The sequence below is a fragment of the Zootoca vivipara genome, chromosome 3, assembly GCF_965207765.1.
Source record: "Zootoca vivipara chromosome 3, rZooViv2.hap1.1, whole genome shotgun sequence".
Lineage (NCBI taxonomy): Eukaryota > Metazoa > Chordata > Lepidosauria > Squamata > Lacertidae > Zootoca > Zootoca vivipara.
In genome coordinates this window covers 34,309,649-34,328,435 of record NC_142586.1, presented here as the reverse complement: position 1 = coordinate 34,328,435, position 18,787 = coordinate 34,309,649, and the positions used below count along the sequence as shown (strand labels likewise).

At 40.4% G+C, this 18,787-nt stretch overlaps 1 protein-coding gene across 2 annotated transcripts in view; it reads right to left on the bottom strand.

The window, feature by feature from the left end:
- Positions 1-531: 531 nt before the first annotated feature.
- ADGRB3 (adhesion G protein-coupled receptor B3) overlaps positions 532-18,787 on the bottom strand; it is a 434,966-nt gene continuing 416,710 nt past the window's right edge. Inside the window, exons 29-32 of one of the 2 annotated variants that reach the window (XM_088665841.1) lie at positions 16,865-16,996; positions 12,062-12,097; positions 4,131-4,235; positions 540-1,364 (exon numbers count right to left, since the gene is read on the bottom strand). In XM_088665841.1, the coding sequence (XP_088521967.1) occupies positions 1,173-1,364; positions 4,131-4,235; positions 12,062-12,097; positions 16,865-16,996 (465 nt within the window). In that variant the 3' untranslated portion in view covers positions 540-1,172. Of the gene's footprint in view, positions 1,365-4,130; positions 4,236-12,061; positions 12,098-16,864; positions 16,997-18,787 lie in introns of both variants that reach the window. The other variant, XM_035109688.3, reaches the window with a different exon arrangement.

The following is an 18,787-nucleotide window of genomic DNA, read 5'->3' as shown; positions in this document are numbered from 1 at the left end:
TTCTGATTGAAGTTAAAAGATGATTTGCTGTTGTCTTAGGCACTGAATATTTTATGGAATATATTATTTAATTTTTCTTCCAGAGAGTCATGCTATGTACCTCAGTACTGAAGGAGGTAATAAATCTTGATAATAAGAGTAATAGTAAGAAACTATAACAAAACTACACTGCATGATGGTGTTAGTAAGAGCCAGAGAAGCATTTCCCTCAAGTTCTGTTTGTTGAACAGTATTTGTCTAAACTGTTGTCTTTCTGCAGCTAAATAAAAAAGCTTAAGACCTGCATATAGTAGAACTAATGTGGCAATGCTCTTACAAGACCAATTTACATTGTGTGTTGCCTCCATAGAGTAGAAAAATAGAACAGCCACACAAACCTATTATTACATTTGAGAAATCATTAGTCTCAAAGGAGTAATAACAGTATGCTATTAAAATTCTGAATACATTTTCAGCTTCTGCTTTGTTTAAGAAAACTTTATAAATATGCAAATTTCCGATAAACAAATCCAAAATAAAATGCACTGAAAATACTGATATGTAGACAAAAGTTTATTTACACCATACAACATTTTAAATATTTTATACACAGCTGCAGCAGGAGAAGCTACTCTGAGCTTTCCAGAGAAAACTGCAATAATAAAGATGTGAAATATATTATTCATATAAAAGTGAGATTATTACTTTATTGCATTTAAAGCAATGAAGAATGTAGCTCAACAGACATTCATTTAATGACGACAAAACTTTGCTTTTTTATATTATAAAGTAAAAAGTGTAGTAATGGCCAAACAGACTGTTATAAACTTTAAAAACTGCATAAATATATACATTGTGCTTCATGGTGAAGTTTTTTGAAAACTAAACCAGATGAAGCTGTTACAACATGAACCGTTGCTTGAGGTTTATCTATAAAGATTTACCTTACAAATCCATTCCACGGGTACTTACAAGACACGATGGTAAGAATTGTACACCTGGGCTCTCCACTAGTTTTGCTAGTGGGAATATATCGTACGAAAAGAAACCACTGACATTTGGCACATGAAGATGCTGACACGCCTCGGCCACAATGTTCAGATTGGCGTGTCAGGCTTCCCAAGTCTCTTGAGTGTCAGTGCAAACAAAATTGTTCTATATCTCACTTTCTCTTGAGTTTGTTTCCTCTTTCGTTAAACCTCCGTTTGAAAATCACCTTCTTGTACATCTAGAGGCAAGTTCAGACACTTCTCCCATTCTGATGGTCTTAGTTCTAAAGCATCTTTTGCCTCTGTATCTAATACATTTATTGTGGTATAATGTGGGTAGTCACTTGTGTTTTTGAAAGCGTCCCAGGGAGCCTTGCTGGCTGCTGTTGGATTTTCCTGTGGAATTGAAGGGAATGAGGTGGGGTGCGGGGGAGAGAGAGAGAGAAACAACTTTTTTAAAACTTCCTCTTTGCCGATTTGATCTTTCAAGAGATCACATGTAAAAACAGACATCAGACTGGCCAAAATTCAGCCAATTTTCTCATCCTTTTCTACGCTCAATCAGCACACTGAAAGGCTTGCCAGCAGATCTGCCAACAAACCCCCAGTAGCAGGGTTGGAACTGAGTGAAGCAAAGGTTCACTGACCATCTCTGACAGCTATATATTTATTTGCAATTTCCTAGAAAGGTGAGCAGGAATTAACTTGACAAGGAGCACTTCCCACCAAATTGGATTAGCTGCCTGTTTTACAGCCTTCTTGGAAACTGACTGTGTGTTTGGGTTAGTGGTAGGCCCTGTAACGAAAGACATTGAAAGCTCTCCTCTCAATTGCAAAGTGGGATTTAAAGGCTCATCATAGCCACTGTAAGTGTCCCTCGAATACAGCATGTGACAACTTGAGGCTAAGTGTAATCCAAACTCCCAGATGGGAAACATCTCTATCCAGTGCTGGCTTTTGACTTTGTAAGGCCCTCAGCATCCTTTCCTGGCCTCAGCCCCATCACAGTATCTAAGATTAATCAAGGATACTTGTCTGGTTCATTGTAGCTGCATGCCAAGAATATACAGTATGATGAGGGTAAATATAGGGAAGCATTATTGGTGCTTGCCCAACAGTTACATGATTCTTTTCCTCGGAGACTCATCAAAGCTTATTCCCTGCTGGATGTGTAGTCTATGTCACTTTTCATTGCCTTGGCTGATCTGATATAGGAGCAAAGGGATTAAGTTGATGTTTAATCTTTTAAATGTTTTTTTTTTTTTTAGGACTGAAACGAGCTAGTTTCCATAAATTCTCTTCAAAATTGGTAGCAAAGTGGGAAATCCTTTAACAACTAGTCATCAGATCCCTAATAATAATAATAATAATAATAATAATAATAATAATAATAATCTACTCAATTCAGAACATGGCCATAAAATTCTAAGTAGATATAGTGCCATTCCTTCTCTGGGATCAAGAAGAGAGCTTGCAAAAATAATGGAAGCCAGATAAGATTCTGATAGTGCCATGAAATGTGTGAGCTTCTCATTATAGAGAAGCTCTCATATCAGAAAAGCAAACAAACAATGGGCTTTACTAATCCTGAATATTTTTCTTCTAACACGAGGTTTACACAGAAGCTAATAAAGCACTTGCTAGTAAACCCTGAAAATATAGCCTCTATTTTTATATATTGGACCTTTATTTTTAACACTACCATAAAGGCGCACCACCACAGCTGGTCTTAAATTAACAGCCTAGAGATATGATGTTGGAAGGCTTTGGCATATTTCAGGTTCAATTTAATGTTTTTGTTTTAACTCTAAATTGTAATTCTAAACTATTTTATGAGGGAATAATATATACAATTATTAAAAATGGTCTTCTGTGAATGTTGATGTTGAATATTCAATACATATTCATTCTTAAGGCAAATGTTTTACATCCAATAATATATAATATGAGTATCTGATTGCAATTATTTTTATGCATTTGGGATTCGATGTTACTATGTTACTTAGGCTGCAGCCCTTTAAAGCTATTTGTGTATTTAATCATTTGAGAGGTGCAGGTCCCTGAATAGTATGGAAAGGAGTAATGGGAGAGGGAATGCCTTAAGGTTTTGCTTACACCATGCAGAGAACCGCATGGCTGCCTCCCAGGCAAGTTCTCAATTTCTGTCACAATGAAACATGACAGAAGTGAAAGAACTGGATATTATTTATGTATCCCACATTTGACCCAAGAAACTTAGGGCACCGTACATGAAGTTGATCTCACCCACTTAAAAGTTGAGTAAGTGCTTTAAGCTTGTCCAAGACTCTCCAGTAAAATTTGCAGCTGAGCAGGGGATTTGAACTCTTGTTTTCCACACCCTCATGGCCCTAGCCCAGGAATCGGGAACCTTTCCCAGCTCAAGGGCTCCATTTCATTTCTGAGGGTGGTGTGCCAGTTGTGGATGGGGCCATAGACAAAAATGGATAGGATAATGGATGTAATTCTTTCCTTTGTACAGTAAGCTACACTTTCGCCATATAAAAGTCAGAGGGCTTTCCCCCACACAAACAGACATACACATAGAAAAATTCCTTCAGTAGCACCTTAAAGACCAACTAAGTTTTTATTTTGGTATGAGCTTTCGTGTGCATGCACACTTCTTCAGATACACTATCTGAAGAAGTGTGCATGCACACGAAAGCTCATACCAAAATAGAAAACTTAGTTGGTCTTTAAAGGTGCTACTGAAGGAATTTTTCTATTTTGCTTCAACTCAGACCAACACGGCTACCTACCTGTAACTAGACATACACATACACATTCTTCATCCAGGAAGCCAGAGGTTCATGGATACAGTTCAAGGACACAGTCAAGCTTAGCAAAAGTACTCAAGTAATAGTGGTGGAAGAGGGCCAATGGGGAGCATGGCTTGGGGTATGGTGTGGTCTGCCTGAAGAGGCACACCCAGCCCCTGAGCTTGAAGTTCCTAACCCCTGTTCTAGCTGCTGGAGAGCTTTCTACTTATTAGGCAATTCTCACTGAAAGAGAATAATAAGCTCTTTTGAGATGATCCAACTTAAACCCACAACTTTCCTAATACTTCTTAAATGGTAAGAGATTAAAAGTACATAAGAGGATAGCAAAATAAAATAATAAAATAAAATAAAATAGTATACTTACCATACTGCCTGATTTTGGTACATCTCGAAATCTGTCTAGTGTCTGAAATTTCTGATTTAATTCCTGAAACAATTCCATGTGCCTCTTCCTCGTATGCATGACCTTCTGCAAAATAGAATATAATTGCTTAATACTTTATAATGAATCATGGCACAGTTTTAAAAGAACCATTATTTCATCCAACTTAATAAAGCAAATTGAATTTGGCTGGGCTGGGCTGTCTCTTTCCTATAGACACAATGAACTCAAAATTAATTGCACCGTCGCCTATTTGATCTTTGTAATATACTTCCCAGATACAGAGCGTTGCCTTTTCTCCTTCCCTTTACTGAGTTGCCCTAACCACTACCCAATTCCTTTATGCTACCACATATGTGCTATGAATATACTGTAGCGGTGCCAGCAAACCGCTATGTACAGTGCATGTGTGGTGGCGCTACGTACGGCGCATGCGACATACGTAGTGATGCCACATATGCGCCCTACATAGCGATGCCCACCTCGGGTGTCACAACGCCTTCCATCACCCCTGGCCAGCACCCATGGATTTCACTGGGTCTACTCTACTTTAAGCATGGCAAAGTCTGGATCTAAGTCTTGCCCCATTATAAATTAGTTTAGTATCAAGGTTATCAGCAGAAATCTGAATCTGAGATTAGATTTCCGATGCCTCAAGCAGTGACAACATGATTCACAATGTGGGCATGCGAACATAGCAAGCAATTGTAAACCAATTAAGCTCTAAAGAATTGTGGGGTTCTGCAGGATTCAGTGAGATCCTTCTTGCAAAACATAATTCTCCTAAGAGACAGTAGACCTAGATTTATGAAGGAAGTCTCGCATAAGTGATTTCCTGGGTTTCCAAGGTATTAATCTTACTGTTAGTAATGCCAAGTACCAACTTGGCCCTACACATAACTGGTTCCACTTCCAAAGATAACAGGATTGTGGAACAGTGGCTACAATCTTAAATTCTTTTATTTGGAAGTAGTGCTCTCCCCTGAATTCTGAGTCTTTCTATGAGTACATGTGGGTGAGGTTGTGCTGTAAGAGAAATTCAGTTTTGTTTTCATTTTAATGAGAACTGCCTAATTCACACTTCTCAAACCAATATGTGAAATGAAAGACTATCCTTTCAAACTATCCTTCAAAATGTTAACTTCTAAAATTTTGTGTTTTGGTTTTTCAACCAGCAGGTACAAAAATGCACATATTGGGGGAAAGTGTGCATAATAATGCATATATTTTAGAACACAGCATACAAAATACACTATATTAGGGGGAACTACTTACAAAAATGTGAATATTAGCCACAACAGCATAAGGAAAAGTGTTTTTTTTAATGAAAAATCCACACTAATATGCTGGTTCATTTTCATGAGGATTTTTCTTTTAATTAAAAATTGCACATGGTTGTGGAAATGTAGAGAACTGAATTTAATACTGGAAAAACTAGAAGCTGCGAGAAAACAAAATTAACAGATTCATCTACTCCTACTCATGCATGAATTGCATATAGCACATGGATTCAAGCCTGAGTGGGACTGGGCTTCTTGCCTCATCACTGCACGAGCTCTGACAAGAAAGCATTGAGCATAGCAATCTTCAGAGACCTCTCTGGAGAGACAGTGTGGAATGGGCTGTGGGGGACTGCAAAGAGAAAGAACTTTCCTTTTGGGAACTTTCTTATGTAGAACACAAGCTTGATATTGAGAGATTCCCACCTCCCACATTGGGCCTCCATTGTGCCACATTGTTCAGGAGGGGAGCTTGAACTACTGGAGAGCCTTCTCAAGGGTGGGGCAGGGTGGGGGGTATGAGAAATTCCCTTTATGCAAGCTTTCTGAACATCCTAGGATCCAGCCAATATATATATGTGTGTGCCTCTCCATACTGAAGGGGCACCCCTCTTCAACAACAAGAGGAACAACAGTTGGTGAGCTTGGCAAAATGTGCACACATCCTTGCAATCACTTTGTCAGACAATTTAGAAATATGTAACAGGATGACAGATAAAGGAGAACAGAATGTTTTAGATGTGCAAGGCATCATCTGTATTTATCAGATGCTAAAATCTGCTCTCTTCAGTGATAGGAAGGATGTCTTTGAATCAGTTGCCATAGAGAAAAATTCTCCAAGAAAGAGAACCAAGCTGAATATCTGACTTTCTAAATGGCATAGTTATGACTCACAGTATTTGCTCAGTATGGTGATTATATAATTTCTCCTTACATACTTTTAAAAAAAGTTTTAATTGCCTTTAAGGTAGGTTGATTTAGTTGTTAATGCGTCATAGGCTTCCTACTCGTTATGAAGATTCATTAAGTGAATGCCTTAAAAATATATATATATATTTGGGGTGGTGGGGCAGGGGATGATGACACATAGCCAAAACATGCAGAATAAGTAGGACCTGTGAGTCCAAACTTGAACTGCTGCAGACTGAACCTGCATCTTTTCTCCATTTCATCTGTACAGCCCTGTGCAAATGACAGTTCTTGGAGGAAAACAATTGAGCCCCTGGGCCTGCCTTCCAATGTTGCACGTGCACAGATTCTGTGTAGAAGAGCCCATCTATGTGTGGGGATGAAGAGGTGGGACATGCAGGCTTAATTTCATTCTCCCCTCCTCACCTCAGTTGTAAAGCCCAGAGATAGGGATCAAATATAACCCTCTGTGCCTATCTATAGCCGGTCCCTTGGGCACTCTCTAGCCCTGCTCTGCACCCTCTTTGAGTGCCTTTGTAGGAAGGGAGTCTGAGAAACTGAGGCAAATAGGGGTGATGATAGATGAAGATCTCGGCCTAGCAGACAAAATAAAAACTGACAAAATCACTGGCTCTGGATGGCATCTACCTGAGAGTTCTTTAACAGCTCTAATGTGATCTTCCAACAAGGATGTGTAATTTGTTCCTCAGATCAGCTTCCATGCCTGAGGACTGGAGCTCTGCCAATGTAACACCAATTTTTAGAAAGGGAACCGGGATGGAACCTGAAAGTTGCAGGCTGGTTAGCTTAACTTCTGCCTCTGAAAAGCTGGTGGAAAGTGACAAGAAGATGCTGACTAGATAGGCAATTGACCTGATCCAGCAGGCTTCTCTTTTGCACTTATGTTTACTTGGATGAAAGGGCGTGGGTGTGAGAATGTGTGCAAGCCTCTTAATTTTACATGAGTGGAAAGTAGCCTACTGTTACAAAAGGTAAGAATCAGTTGCCTTGCCTACTTTCCCCTCTGGTCCAACCCCATACTGGCATGTGGCCCTGGTAAGGTTGCTCATGAGATAATATGGCCCTCGGGCTGCAAAGGGTTCCCCACCCCTGACATGGGGTTACATTTTCAAGAAGTACAGAGTAGAATTGCTTGAGTGTTCTTCTCCTCCTCACTTCCTTGACCTGAGCTTGTTTTTTGTTATGTAATAGCAATCACAGTTTCAACCTGGTTCACACTTTTGTATATGCCTTCTCCTCCGCCGTTCTTTCCCTTGCACTCTGAATCAGCAGTGTGGGAAGTAGGGACGAGCTAACCTGTCAAGTTTGGTTTCTCTCTGCCCCCCCCCCCCAGTTTTAAGTTCTATTCTTCACATCGCTTTATGATTCTTTAAAGAACCCTCGCAAGAATTCTCCAGCATTTTAGTGCATTTTTCTCCTAATAATGGAGGTGCGTATGCAGTTTTGTCTAATGTACATGTTTTTGCAAAGCCTATATTCCCTAATATTTATGCTCTCCCTAGTATAATGTATTTTACATTTTCATTCATGAATATATGCATATTAATGCACATTTTACCCTAAAATATGGATTTTTGTACCCCTTACGTGGCTGCAGAAGGGTGAATTTCAAAGGATGGCCATCTGTCTTGGATGCTGTAGTTAAGATTCATGCATTGCAGGGGGCTGGACTTAGATGACCCTTAGGGTCATTTCCAATGCTATGATTTTATGATCAGGTTTCAGTTCGCATGCTGGTTTGGAAACTGCAAACTGGATTTGCTTTTAAATGCAAACTGAATCAAATTTCTCCCCCACCCCTGGAAAGTTAGTGTTCTAAAGTGATGGCATTCTGACCAGTGGCGCAGCAAGGGGGGCGAAGGGGGTGGGTCGCCCCGGGTGCCACCCTGGAGGGGGGTGACACTCAGCACCCCCCCAATGGGGACCTTTTTTTTTTAATTTTCTGTTGCATGAGATTTTTCAACTGTTCTTTTATGTTCTTTCAATGCTGATATCCTATCTGAAGTCGGTTTTGTTCTGTACATAGCTGCCAAGTCTCCCGCTGAAAAATGCGGGATCAGCAGCGGTGTGGCACCGGAAGTCGCTTCTATGCATGTCTGGACATGTGTAGAAGCAACTTCCGGTGCTGCGCTACCCATGTCTGGGCACCGGAAATCGGGTGCCGATGCCACCCAAAATGGAGCCTCCGTGGCAGGTAGGAAATTCGGGGGATTTACGGGATTTTTTCCAATCCGGGCTGCCAGTGGGAAACGGTTTAAAATATGGGGGTTTCCCACAAAAAACGGGAGACTTGGCAGCTATGGTTCTGTAAGCTCTAGTTTTTTTTTGCAATTCATGTTTTTCACTTTTCACCAGAGCCAGAGCCGCATGGGGGGGGGGCACCGGGTACCACCTGGGCTTGCTACACCTCTGATTCTGATGGGAGCATAGTTTTTCCCCTCTAAAGAACTCCTAGGGCATGGCATTCTTCCACAGGTGCCACTTTCCCCTTCACATACCACTATGTCAGGAGAAGCTGCACCTGCAGAATGCCTACCTTCTTCAGAACACCTACAGAGTTAGAATCTCTGGCATTTTAAAAAATTGACCACCCCAAAGGGAAGTTAGTGTGGCTGATTATTGAAGGGGGGGTGGATGGGAAGAGAGCAATAAGCAAATCAAAGTGTGTGGGTAAACGATCCTTATATGAATTTCTGCTTTTATTAGATCTCCCACATGCAGAGACAACGGAGTTTCCTGGCCATTCCACCCCCCCCCCCCCCACACACACACACAGTGGGGCTAAGATAGCAGCAACCTGAGCAGCTTTATAATAGTTTGCCCTACAGCAAGTTTGCAGCCTGGATTTTGAGGCAGCTGGAGAGCTTTTGTCAGTTGCCAGGGAGAACCTTTAACTGTTGAATTCAGATTCCGGAGCCAGTGACTCATTGATCTTACTGCTGCTAGGCATTCACTAGCCAAAGGAAAAAATATATATAGAAAAAAGATACTGTAGTTAGATAGTTGTTTTTGGTTCCTTTATAGATGTTCAGTGGCTGTTAAAGTGGCACCTAATGCTACAAGGGCAGAAGCATTGACTGGCATGAATAGTGGCTAGGCAGGGTTTTTAATGGTTAGATATTTCAAGCTCAGCAATACATTATAGACACAGTTTTAAAACTAATCATATAAAATATTATTAATCACATGTGACCTTATGTTAATATCAATTGTTTTTTTGGGGGGAGGTAATCACCATCTGTCTGTCTGTCTGCCTGCTTGTAATATGAAAGTTTTAGCTGCACTCCTAACCATATCTACTCTTAAGAAGATTCCAGTGAATTCAGCAGAGCTTACTCCCAAGTAAATGGGGTAGGATTGGAGCCTCACTCTGCAAGTGAAAAAGAAATCATTCTGCAATCAAAATCCTGTACTGCAGTTATTGGTGTGAGTTGAGATTATGTCTGTTCTTCATAGGCATACTTTGAATTAACAACAGCTTCCTAATTATGCTACTTGGGAAATGCTGAAGCTCATCGGTAGAGCACCTGCCTTGCATACAGAAAGGTACCAGGTTCAATCCCTAAAATCACCAGGTAGGGCTGGGAGAGACTTCCTGTCTGAAACTTTAGAGAGCTGCTGCCTGTCAGTGTAGACAGTATTGAATGAGATGGACCAGTGCCATGGTTTGAATACCTTTCCTCTACCTCCTGGACCACTTGAAAATTGCTGGTGGTCTTGGTGGACCACTGAATGGTTTTTCTTCCCACTGTAGCAACTGCAGTGCACTGTGCTACAAATGCTGTATGGTTTTTAATCGTATATATTGCTTCCTTTATTATCATATTGTACGTATTTTATTGTCTTACAGTTTCCATTCTATAGAACTTGCATTGCGTTTTATTGCATTGCAATTTCAGTAAGGAAGCAATAACGGTACAATTAAGAGGATAATGCTGCAGACCACCTGAATGAAGCTTGCAGATCAGATGTAGACCAGGGGACTGGGAACCCCTGAAATTGTCGGTCTGACTCAGTATAAGGGAGTGCTCTGTGTCCCTATGACAATATAGGCTTTTTAGATAAGAGGTATTTTTTTTATAAGGAACAATTCATGAAACAGGCTTTTCTTTTAATAGCATTTTTATCAGGTATGTGCTAATGGTAAATCAGATTCCTCTCTCAAATGCAAGAAGGCTCATTCACAGCATATCTTGTGCTACATCTTGTGCTATATACTGCTCTGTGCCCATTCACATTAATATGGATTATTTTTCAAATTACAGTTACTACATGCTTCTCAGGCGATGATAAAGTGGTCCTAAGTGTATATTGGCTATGCAAACATGGTGAAGCTTCAGCTTCACAAGAGGAACACATAATTAATTATATCAGATAGTTAACTTGCGTGAACAGGAAGCTTATGCATAAACCAAGATTCCACTAATCATTAATATTCCACTGAACAGACGAGGGACGTTCTGCTCTGAGTATACAGAGGCACTGCTCAATTCTAAACACATTTCTTGAAAGCATCTTCCACTGAAATGGGTGGCACTCATATTCAAGTAGTGGGGTTATGATGAGAGTGTTAGGTACTAGACCTATACATTTCATTAATGACTTTGAACTCTCCCTCCCCCCCCCCCTCTGGATAACAATTGTGTTTAGGATTAAATAATCTTAATCAGTGGATATTTTATAAAGCACCCATATCTCCATCGACTAAATAACCAAGCCCAGGCTTTCCAAAAACGAATCAGCTTTAATATTTAGATGTCCAATTTATAACAACCTAAATGGACCTGAACCTCCAAAATCAAGGGCTTAGAAGATCTAGAACAGAAGATGATAAATGACAATGTCTCAGAACACAGAAAGCTGGAGCTGCAGGTTGTGGCATCTTCAGTTAAAAGCTCTCATAGCAGGGCTGTGACCACAGAGATCTGGTATGATTTGGTAGACAGCAGCTTCATACAGTGTGTTTCATTTCTCTCCATGCCTCATTATCTAATTCAGTTGCAGGCCTGATTCCCACCCACAATGTACAATTGCCTCCCTGCATGTTCACAGCATACCCCCAGAGTTTCAGAGGCCACAAAGACCTGGGAATATTGTCATGTGTACAGCTACACAGAGTTACAGATTTCTCTGGAAGTACCTATACAGGCTTCAGTCCAGATTGTTAAATACGGAATGGGTGATGCTATCTGGCCATTGGTCTGGCTGACAACAGCCTAGCTCAGCATGCAAGAGAGCTTTAAAACAACAACAAAACAAAACTGTCCTGGCTGGTTGCCCTGACTGCTAACTAGGGTTTCTTTTATCCAGCTCAATCTCAAAATTCAGCAATGAGGCTCTCGCTGTGCAAAACGTTTAAATAGATTAACATATGTAAATAAGCCCTAGTCGTCTTCTCTCACAGGGGAAGCCATAGTCCTCAAGAAGGGAGGGAGTCACAGAATATTGTATAGATATTTAAAATAGGGGGGGAAGTTCCATTCATACAAGTTCAAATGGACTGTGAAAGTGGAGCTTTGGAAATACTTTAAAAAGTGCAGATTTATGATACGTTGAAAAGGGACAACTCTAGCATAGCTTTCAAAAATGAAGTTTAGCAAAAAGCTGTCTCTATAAAAGGTGTCAAAAAATTTATTAAGATAAACACTTCCCATTCACATTGCTTTAAATCAAATACAACTGAAATAATGCAAGAAAACTTACTTCAAAGTCGAGGTCAGAATAGCGTGATTTTCTTCTCTATTAAGGATTGAGCAGGGGAAACAAAACAAAAAAACACAAGTGCATATTAATTTGAAGTTTTCACATTAAGAAATGGCACACATTTTTTAACTGAATATTAACATGACAACAGTTTCACCTTATGAAATATTTTTCAATTTCATCTTCAAACAGATTTCACTAGCTCATCATGTGAACTTGCAGTTTTTGTTTTAAATCACCACCCTTCTGTACAACTACCGCTCCAAAGTTTGCAATAGTAACTGGTTACCTACAGAAGTGAAAACTGAGGTCGTCTTTAAATTGGGTTTTGTAAATGATTTTTTTTCAAAAAAAACTTGTTGGGGTTTTTTTTTTTAAAGCTAAGAATATTTGAGGATGCCACTAGCTATCTGCCATGAGCTTAATGATGTGCCAAAGGTGTGCCAAAGCGCTGTGAAACCACTGCTTCACCTGAGATCATTGAACCACACATGACAACAATCATTTGGCTCGAATAAGGCCACAACTTCATTGATTACAGAAGTAAGGGGAGTTGGCCTAGGTATTGGGTATATCCTATATCAGCCAGCTCACTTGCTGGATGCTTTATGGCAGTCGATCCAGGGATGGGGAAGAGCTATGACAAACATCAAGTATGTGTCTCCTTGGGGAGTGCTATGGCCGTGGCCCCCTCCTGGGCATCTGGACAGAAGCACCTCCTCCTGGATCCCTTTAACGGGGATACTCCGTTTACTCAGAGCAGAAGACAGAGGCTAACAACCTCTCCTCCGAACATGAGTAAGGCTTTACCCAATGCCTAACCCATCAAAGTTGTGGCAGCTGCTATGAGGAAGGGAAAACCTTCAGATGAGGGCAATTAGTCTGACGAAGGAAGTCCTTCCTGGCCCCAAATATGGCAACCGAGATTATCCATAGTGAGGTCAAGCATCAAGCAACTACTGGAATGGGGATGCACATTCCTCTGTATGGGTGGGTGGGGTTTTGAGTAGAGCCTGGCAGGCAAATGATTTGTTCTGGTAGACAACGGTGGGCCCAAAACAATCCAGATTTAAATGTGTCAGGCACTAGAAGGGCAGGCAACCATCTGCTTACACACACACACACACACACCAATTCATTTATGTTAGTTACAGAACACTAATCCCATCTTACAAGAGATAAAATGCCATATAGTGCTACCCTGCAACAGAGGGAAATGGAGGTGGCTGGTGGTCTAAGGAAGAACAACCAGCATCTGCCATCAAAGGCAATTGCCTCCCTTTGCCCAATGGTAGATCTGGCTCCGTATCACTGTAACTAAAAGGCATAAAAAAGCATGTACAGTGGTGCCTCGCTAGACGAATGCCCTGTTAGACTAATTTTCCGCTATACGAATAGGTTTTGCGATCGGAGGTTGCCTCGCAAGACGACGAGGTTTTCTATGGCCCCCGCTTCGTCTTGCGAAGCGTGGCCATAAAAACCTCCGATCACAAAACCTATGTTTGTCTGGCGGAAGGGGCATTTGTCTAGCGAAAGGGGAACCAGCTGTAGCAAGGGAAGAAGGCAAATCTGAGAAGCGGGAAGCACCCCCCCCCCACGATACAGCAGCGCCGGAGCAGCTGGAAGTCCACGAGCCAGCCGGCAGTCGCCCGGAGCCCATAGGAATGCATTGAATAAGTTTCAATGCATTCCTATGGGAAACCGGGACTCGCTAGACGAATTTTTCGTAGGATGAATTGAGTCCTGGAACGAATTAAATTCGTCTAGCAAGGCACCACTGTACTGTCTAAAGGGCCATTTAAGTGTGGTGATAACTCTTTGCTTCAGCTTATACCAAAGGCGGGGGTGCGGAATAAAAAGTTGCTTTTTGAAAAGTAGGATCACTAGAGTCTCTGAAAGGCATGGCTATCTCAGCTGAAATGGGACAGTTAGAAGGCATCTGCAAACAATGATTTCATTTTTGCAATCCCACTAATTTCAGTGAAGGCAATTTAAAGAGAATTAAGGTGTTGCTATATTTTCTACTGATTTTGCAGCCAGAAAGTTAGGAGCTTACAGACTGACCTTAGGCATGTTTACACAGAAGTGAGCCACTTCATTTGGGTTTACTCTTAAGTGAATGTGCACAGAGTTAAGTAGGGCTTATTCCCAGGAAAGTGGGTAAAGGATTGCAGCCCTCATGATAGAAAAGAGATTATTTGAAAAGCAATGCATTAGGGTTTTTCCCCCCTCCAGTAACTAAAGAGGCTGTTTAAAGATTGTTTAGAACACTTACAGTACAAAAATAAAAAGCCAAAGGTTTAACAATAAACCTTAAATGTGGTTTTACAAAACAGTAATTTTATAGGGGTTAGGATATCCTCTTAAATCAGAATGTCAGATGCAGCAGATCTGCCTCTATGACCACAGAGAGAAAATAGATGATTCGACAACTAATTAGGTCGTTAAAATTGTCATTTAAAAACCATCAGGTGACAGTAAATTTGTTTTTGCTCATTGGCTTGATAGCGGTTATTTAAAAATGGATGGATATGGTCCGCTGAAGTCGGCACTCCAGGAAATGAAAAACGAAGTGGTTAGAATCCATTTCGCACTCTCCCCGTTTCTCTGCTAATGAGTGACACAAATACAGCGGCATTGTGTATGTAAGTACATAACTGGGCAATTAGTCTTGAGTGCCCACACAACACCCACTTAAGGGGTCTGCTTAAAGCTTCTGGTAAAGTTGAGAACTTTATATTTTCATGATATCCTGAAGGTGCTCCTCTTTACTGCCCTTTGACACCTGAGATGTATATTTTTTTAGGACCCACCCTATACTTTTAGTTGCAATTTGTTTTCGGTATTGTATTTTACATTGGTGTGGCCTACCTTGGGACCTTAGGGTGAAGTGTGGGTCATAAATCAAAAGAGTAGTAACAATGTCTACTTCAAATAAATCCATAAATCGATTTGTAGCCCTCCTCCAGATTACCTCAAACCCAATTAGTTAGTAGAGCGCCCACCCAGATGGATCCAGTTCAAAACCAAACTTCCTTCAATTAATAATTACCCATTTCACTCCATAATATCAAACCCCCCTCCCCCATAAACAGTGTGTGTCCAATTCTGTTTAGGTGAGAGGTAGGGTATATCTTATTATAGATGGCCAGGCTGCTAGGGGGTGGGCTTTTTTACTCAATCAAAAAGCTGAAAGCTCTGCACAAATTGAAGCCTCATGTCTGCCCTGGGATACAGCGGAGAATGATGGCATTTCATCAGTTTTACTGATAGGATCATTGGGCAGAGAACCAAGTGGCTGTCCCCATGGGAAGCCCATTGGGGTAGCCATTTCTTTTCCGTCCCAGGAAACAACGATTGTGATAACATTCAGCTGTTTTCCAGTGGCCAGAGTCAAGGCTTCATTTTTTAAAAAAGCAAATTACTCTACAGAGCAATTGCATATGAAATACTTTAACATGCTGAACTTCTTCCTACAAGTTATGTGGTATCATGATGATGATCTGATGTTATTATAATGTTGATGTGATGTTACGCTACTTTCACAAGAAAATAAGATATCTATTGAGCTGATCCAGAAGTTCTGGAAGAACAAAACAAATAACAAACAGGTCCACGCAGGGTGATGTTGGAGCCAAGCTTTTTACACTATCTCTGATATACTCTGCGTAATGTCACTTGTGAAATGTGTCTATGGGGTGGTGGGATGGCAATCTGTCACTTCAATAATCTGGCACCTCTTTTCAAATTGTGTGCTGATGTGCTTAAAATACTTTCCGGCGACTTCTGTTTCTAAAGGAAATGGATCTTGCATAAACTGTGCAACTCATAACCTATTGTTTGTGAATGCCATCGTTTTTGCAGTATGTAATGGTCTTGGACTGTGGCACAGTAAAGCCATTGACCCTGTTCACAACCGCCCATTGTTCTAGTAAGCAACCAGACAAGCTTTAAAAATAAGTGTCATGTATTAAAATAGCAGGCTAAAATGTTATATCAATTAGCAAAGAGAGAAACTGCACGTAGTCTTAGGGCTGCTTCACATAATAAAAAATGTTCTGTGTACTGTAAGGATTGAAATGTACCCGAGAGTGTTTCCTGTTGTTTCATTTTTTACTGTACTTGATAAATAATCTGACTAGACAGCTCTTTGTGACAGCAATGGATGGGTGAATGTTGGTTTCTCTGAGTTTCTCATTTTTCCAATTTTAATGTTCTGTTCTCCACATTCCCACACTAGTTTGTGAATTTTTTAAAAAAAGTTCTCATAAAGTATTATCAGCATTTTAACTCAGATTTCTCCTCATATATATACTTTTTTTTGTGCAAAGCAATTCCCCCTAATATAATGCACACATTATCTTGGTATATGCATTTTTATTCATATTACCTGGCACTGCAAAATTTAGAGAAGGCCAAAATTTGAAGGATTGCTGTTTGGGTAGGTGCATTGTTTTGAAAATTGCAAATTAAGTAGGTTTGCCTTTAAACGCAACCTGAATCATGCGTCCCTACACACCACATTATACTTTCCTGCTATGTGCTTGTTTCGTCATGGAGATCAATCTCAATATACAAAAAGTGCCCTTTGACAAATAACAACGAGCAAAACCCAATTATAGTCAAGTACATTTAAATCCCTCTGACCCTCAGTTACTCATTCATTCATTTATTATTACTCTCTCCCTGGAATCAACACAGGACCTAAACATAGGTGGTTCATGTCCCATATTATAGTTGATGAGATCATTGCCCCCCCAAAAAAACCTGGTGACTGAATAAGTCTGTGGCAGTAATGCATACTGAGTAATCTCCAAAGGGAGGGATGGGAAACTTGTGGATCTCTAAAGCTTGCTGGACTCCGGTGTGGCCAATGGGCAGGGATGATGGGAGTTGTAGTTCAGCAACATCCGAAAGTTCACAGGTTCCCCAGCCCTGTCAAAAAGTAAAGGCGAGAGCTGGGGGTTTTGTGAAAGGCTGAATGGCAAGATAATACCCAACAAACAAACAAATAATTAAAAAAGGTTTTTTTACAACAGGTAAAATAGTAAGTTAAAAAGCCATCCAGGTTGGATAAGCCACTGTTCTGAGTCTGGGGGAGGTATTAGAAGTAAATTAATATACTATTTAATTAGGCATATATGATGGTGGTTGTTGCCTGAGAAGCTGTTCATTAAGAACAATGGGCTGAAATTAAGAAAAGCGTATCTAGGTTGAATGCCAGAGCAAAATTTTCCCATTAGCTACTTTGACTGTAGAACAATTAACGTGGGCACTGCATTGGGCAAGAGGTTTGAGAGGGGGCGAGGGGGCGAATGTAATCTATTCACACTCCTGCATTGACAGGAAATGATGACCCAGTGGCACCTTTTCCATCTGGCTTATTTCCATGGTTATATGAAAGTGATGAAATCCACATTATAGGCACAAAGCTTCATCCTACACGGAAAGCATAAGAAAGAGAGAGAGAAGAAAACCTAGGGAGAGGAAGACTGCAGCAATAATTCATTTTAAGTCAATTTAGCTTTGAACTAACCATGTAGAGCTTTCGCTGTATAATTCCAGAACAACTTTGAACTCTGCTCACTGGAGGACAAAAATAGAATAGCGCTGAAGGATAATTTTCGTGAAGCAACCTGCACTAAGCTGCTGGCAGCAGGGAGGGAACGGCTCCCACCCAATGACTAATGCAAGCCTTCGGTGAGACAGGGTGAATGCCTGCTGTATTCCTTATTATAATCGGCCACCTGATTAATTACATAAGATATCACTCAAGATATATTATGCAGTGCAGGCTATAATTGAAACAAGAGATATAATATTATGGTGAAGCTTGTACCCATGTTTCCATTAATATAAATCCTTATTATCGGTGATTTATAATTCACTCTCATATTAAACTTGACGTCCAAGATCCCAGCCCAGGACAAGATTTCATTTCCCCTCTGCAAAATAAAATGCAAAAAGTGACAACCGCCCCCCCCCTTTTCTGCTTGTTTTAGAAATGTAAAAGTGCAGTTGAAAAGGTGACTTGCTTGTTTCCCCTCCTCTCCACCTCCGCCCCAATTTAAATACAGTGGTACCTCTACTTACGAATTTAATGCGTTCCGAACACACATTCGTAAGTTGAAAAAAAATTGTAAGTCAAATCCCATAGGAATGCATTGAGAGAAAAAATTCGTAAGTAGAAGCAACCCTATCTAAAAGTTCATAAGTAGAAAAAATCCTATCTAAACCGCATCCAAGATGGTGGACGGAGCTCCATTCGTAAGTAGAAACATTCGTAAGTAGAGTTATTCGTAAGTAGAGGTACCACTGTATCCTTTTATGAGGATCTCTCTACTTCAGAAGTCAGGCTTAAGAGGGCTGGATATAAGGTTTGCAGGCTATTAGTCACTATTATGGGCTAGTCATAGAAGAATGATTTTGTATGAATAAAAATATTATACATGCAGTTAGAATCACTTGAGTGCTGAAACATACTGAGCAGATTTATTATATCGAGTTACTATATATCGGAAATATATATGGGGTACATCAGAACTGTTCTGGGTGACTATATGAGTGACATATCTATTTACTTAACAGATGTCTTCTAAATTATGACTCAAGCTTTTCGTTTGGGTCTATGCTAGAGTAAAAGTTGAGAGTCAGAAAATCAGTTTTTGAACATTTGCAAAATTAATCTGGAATTGCTGCATGTGAATATCAGCCTTCATCAAATTT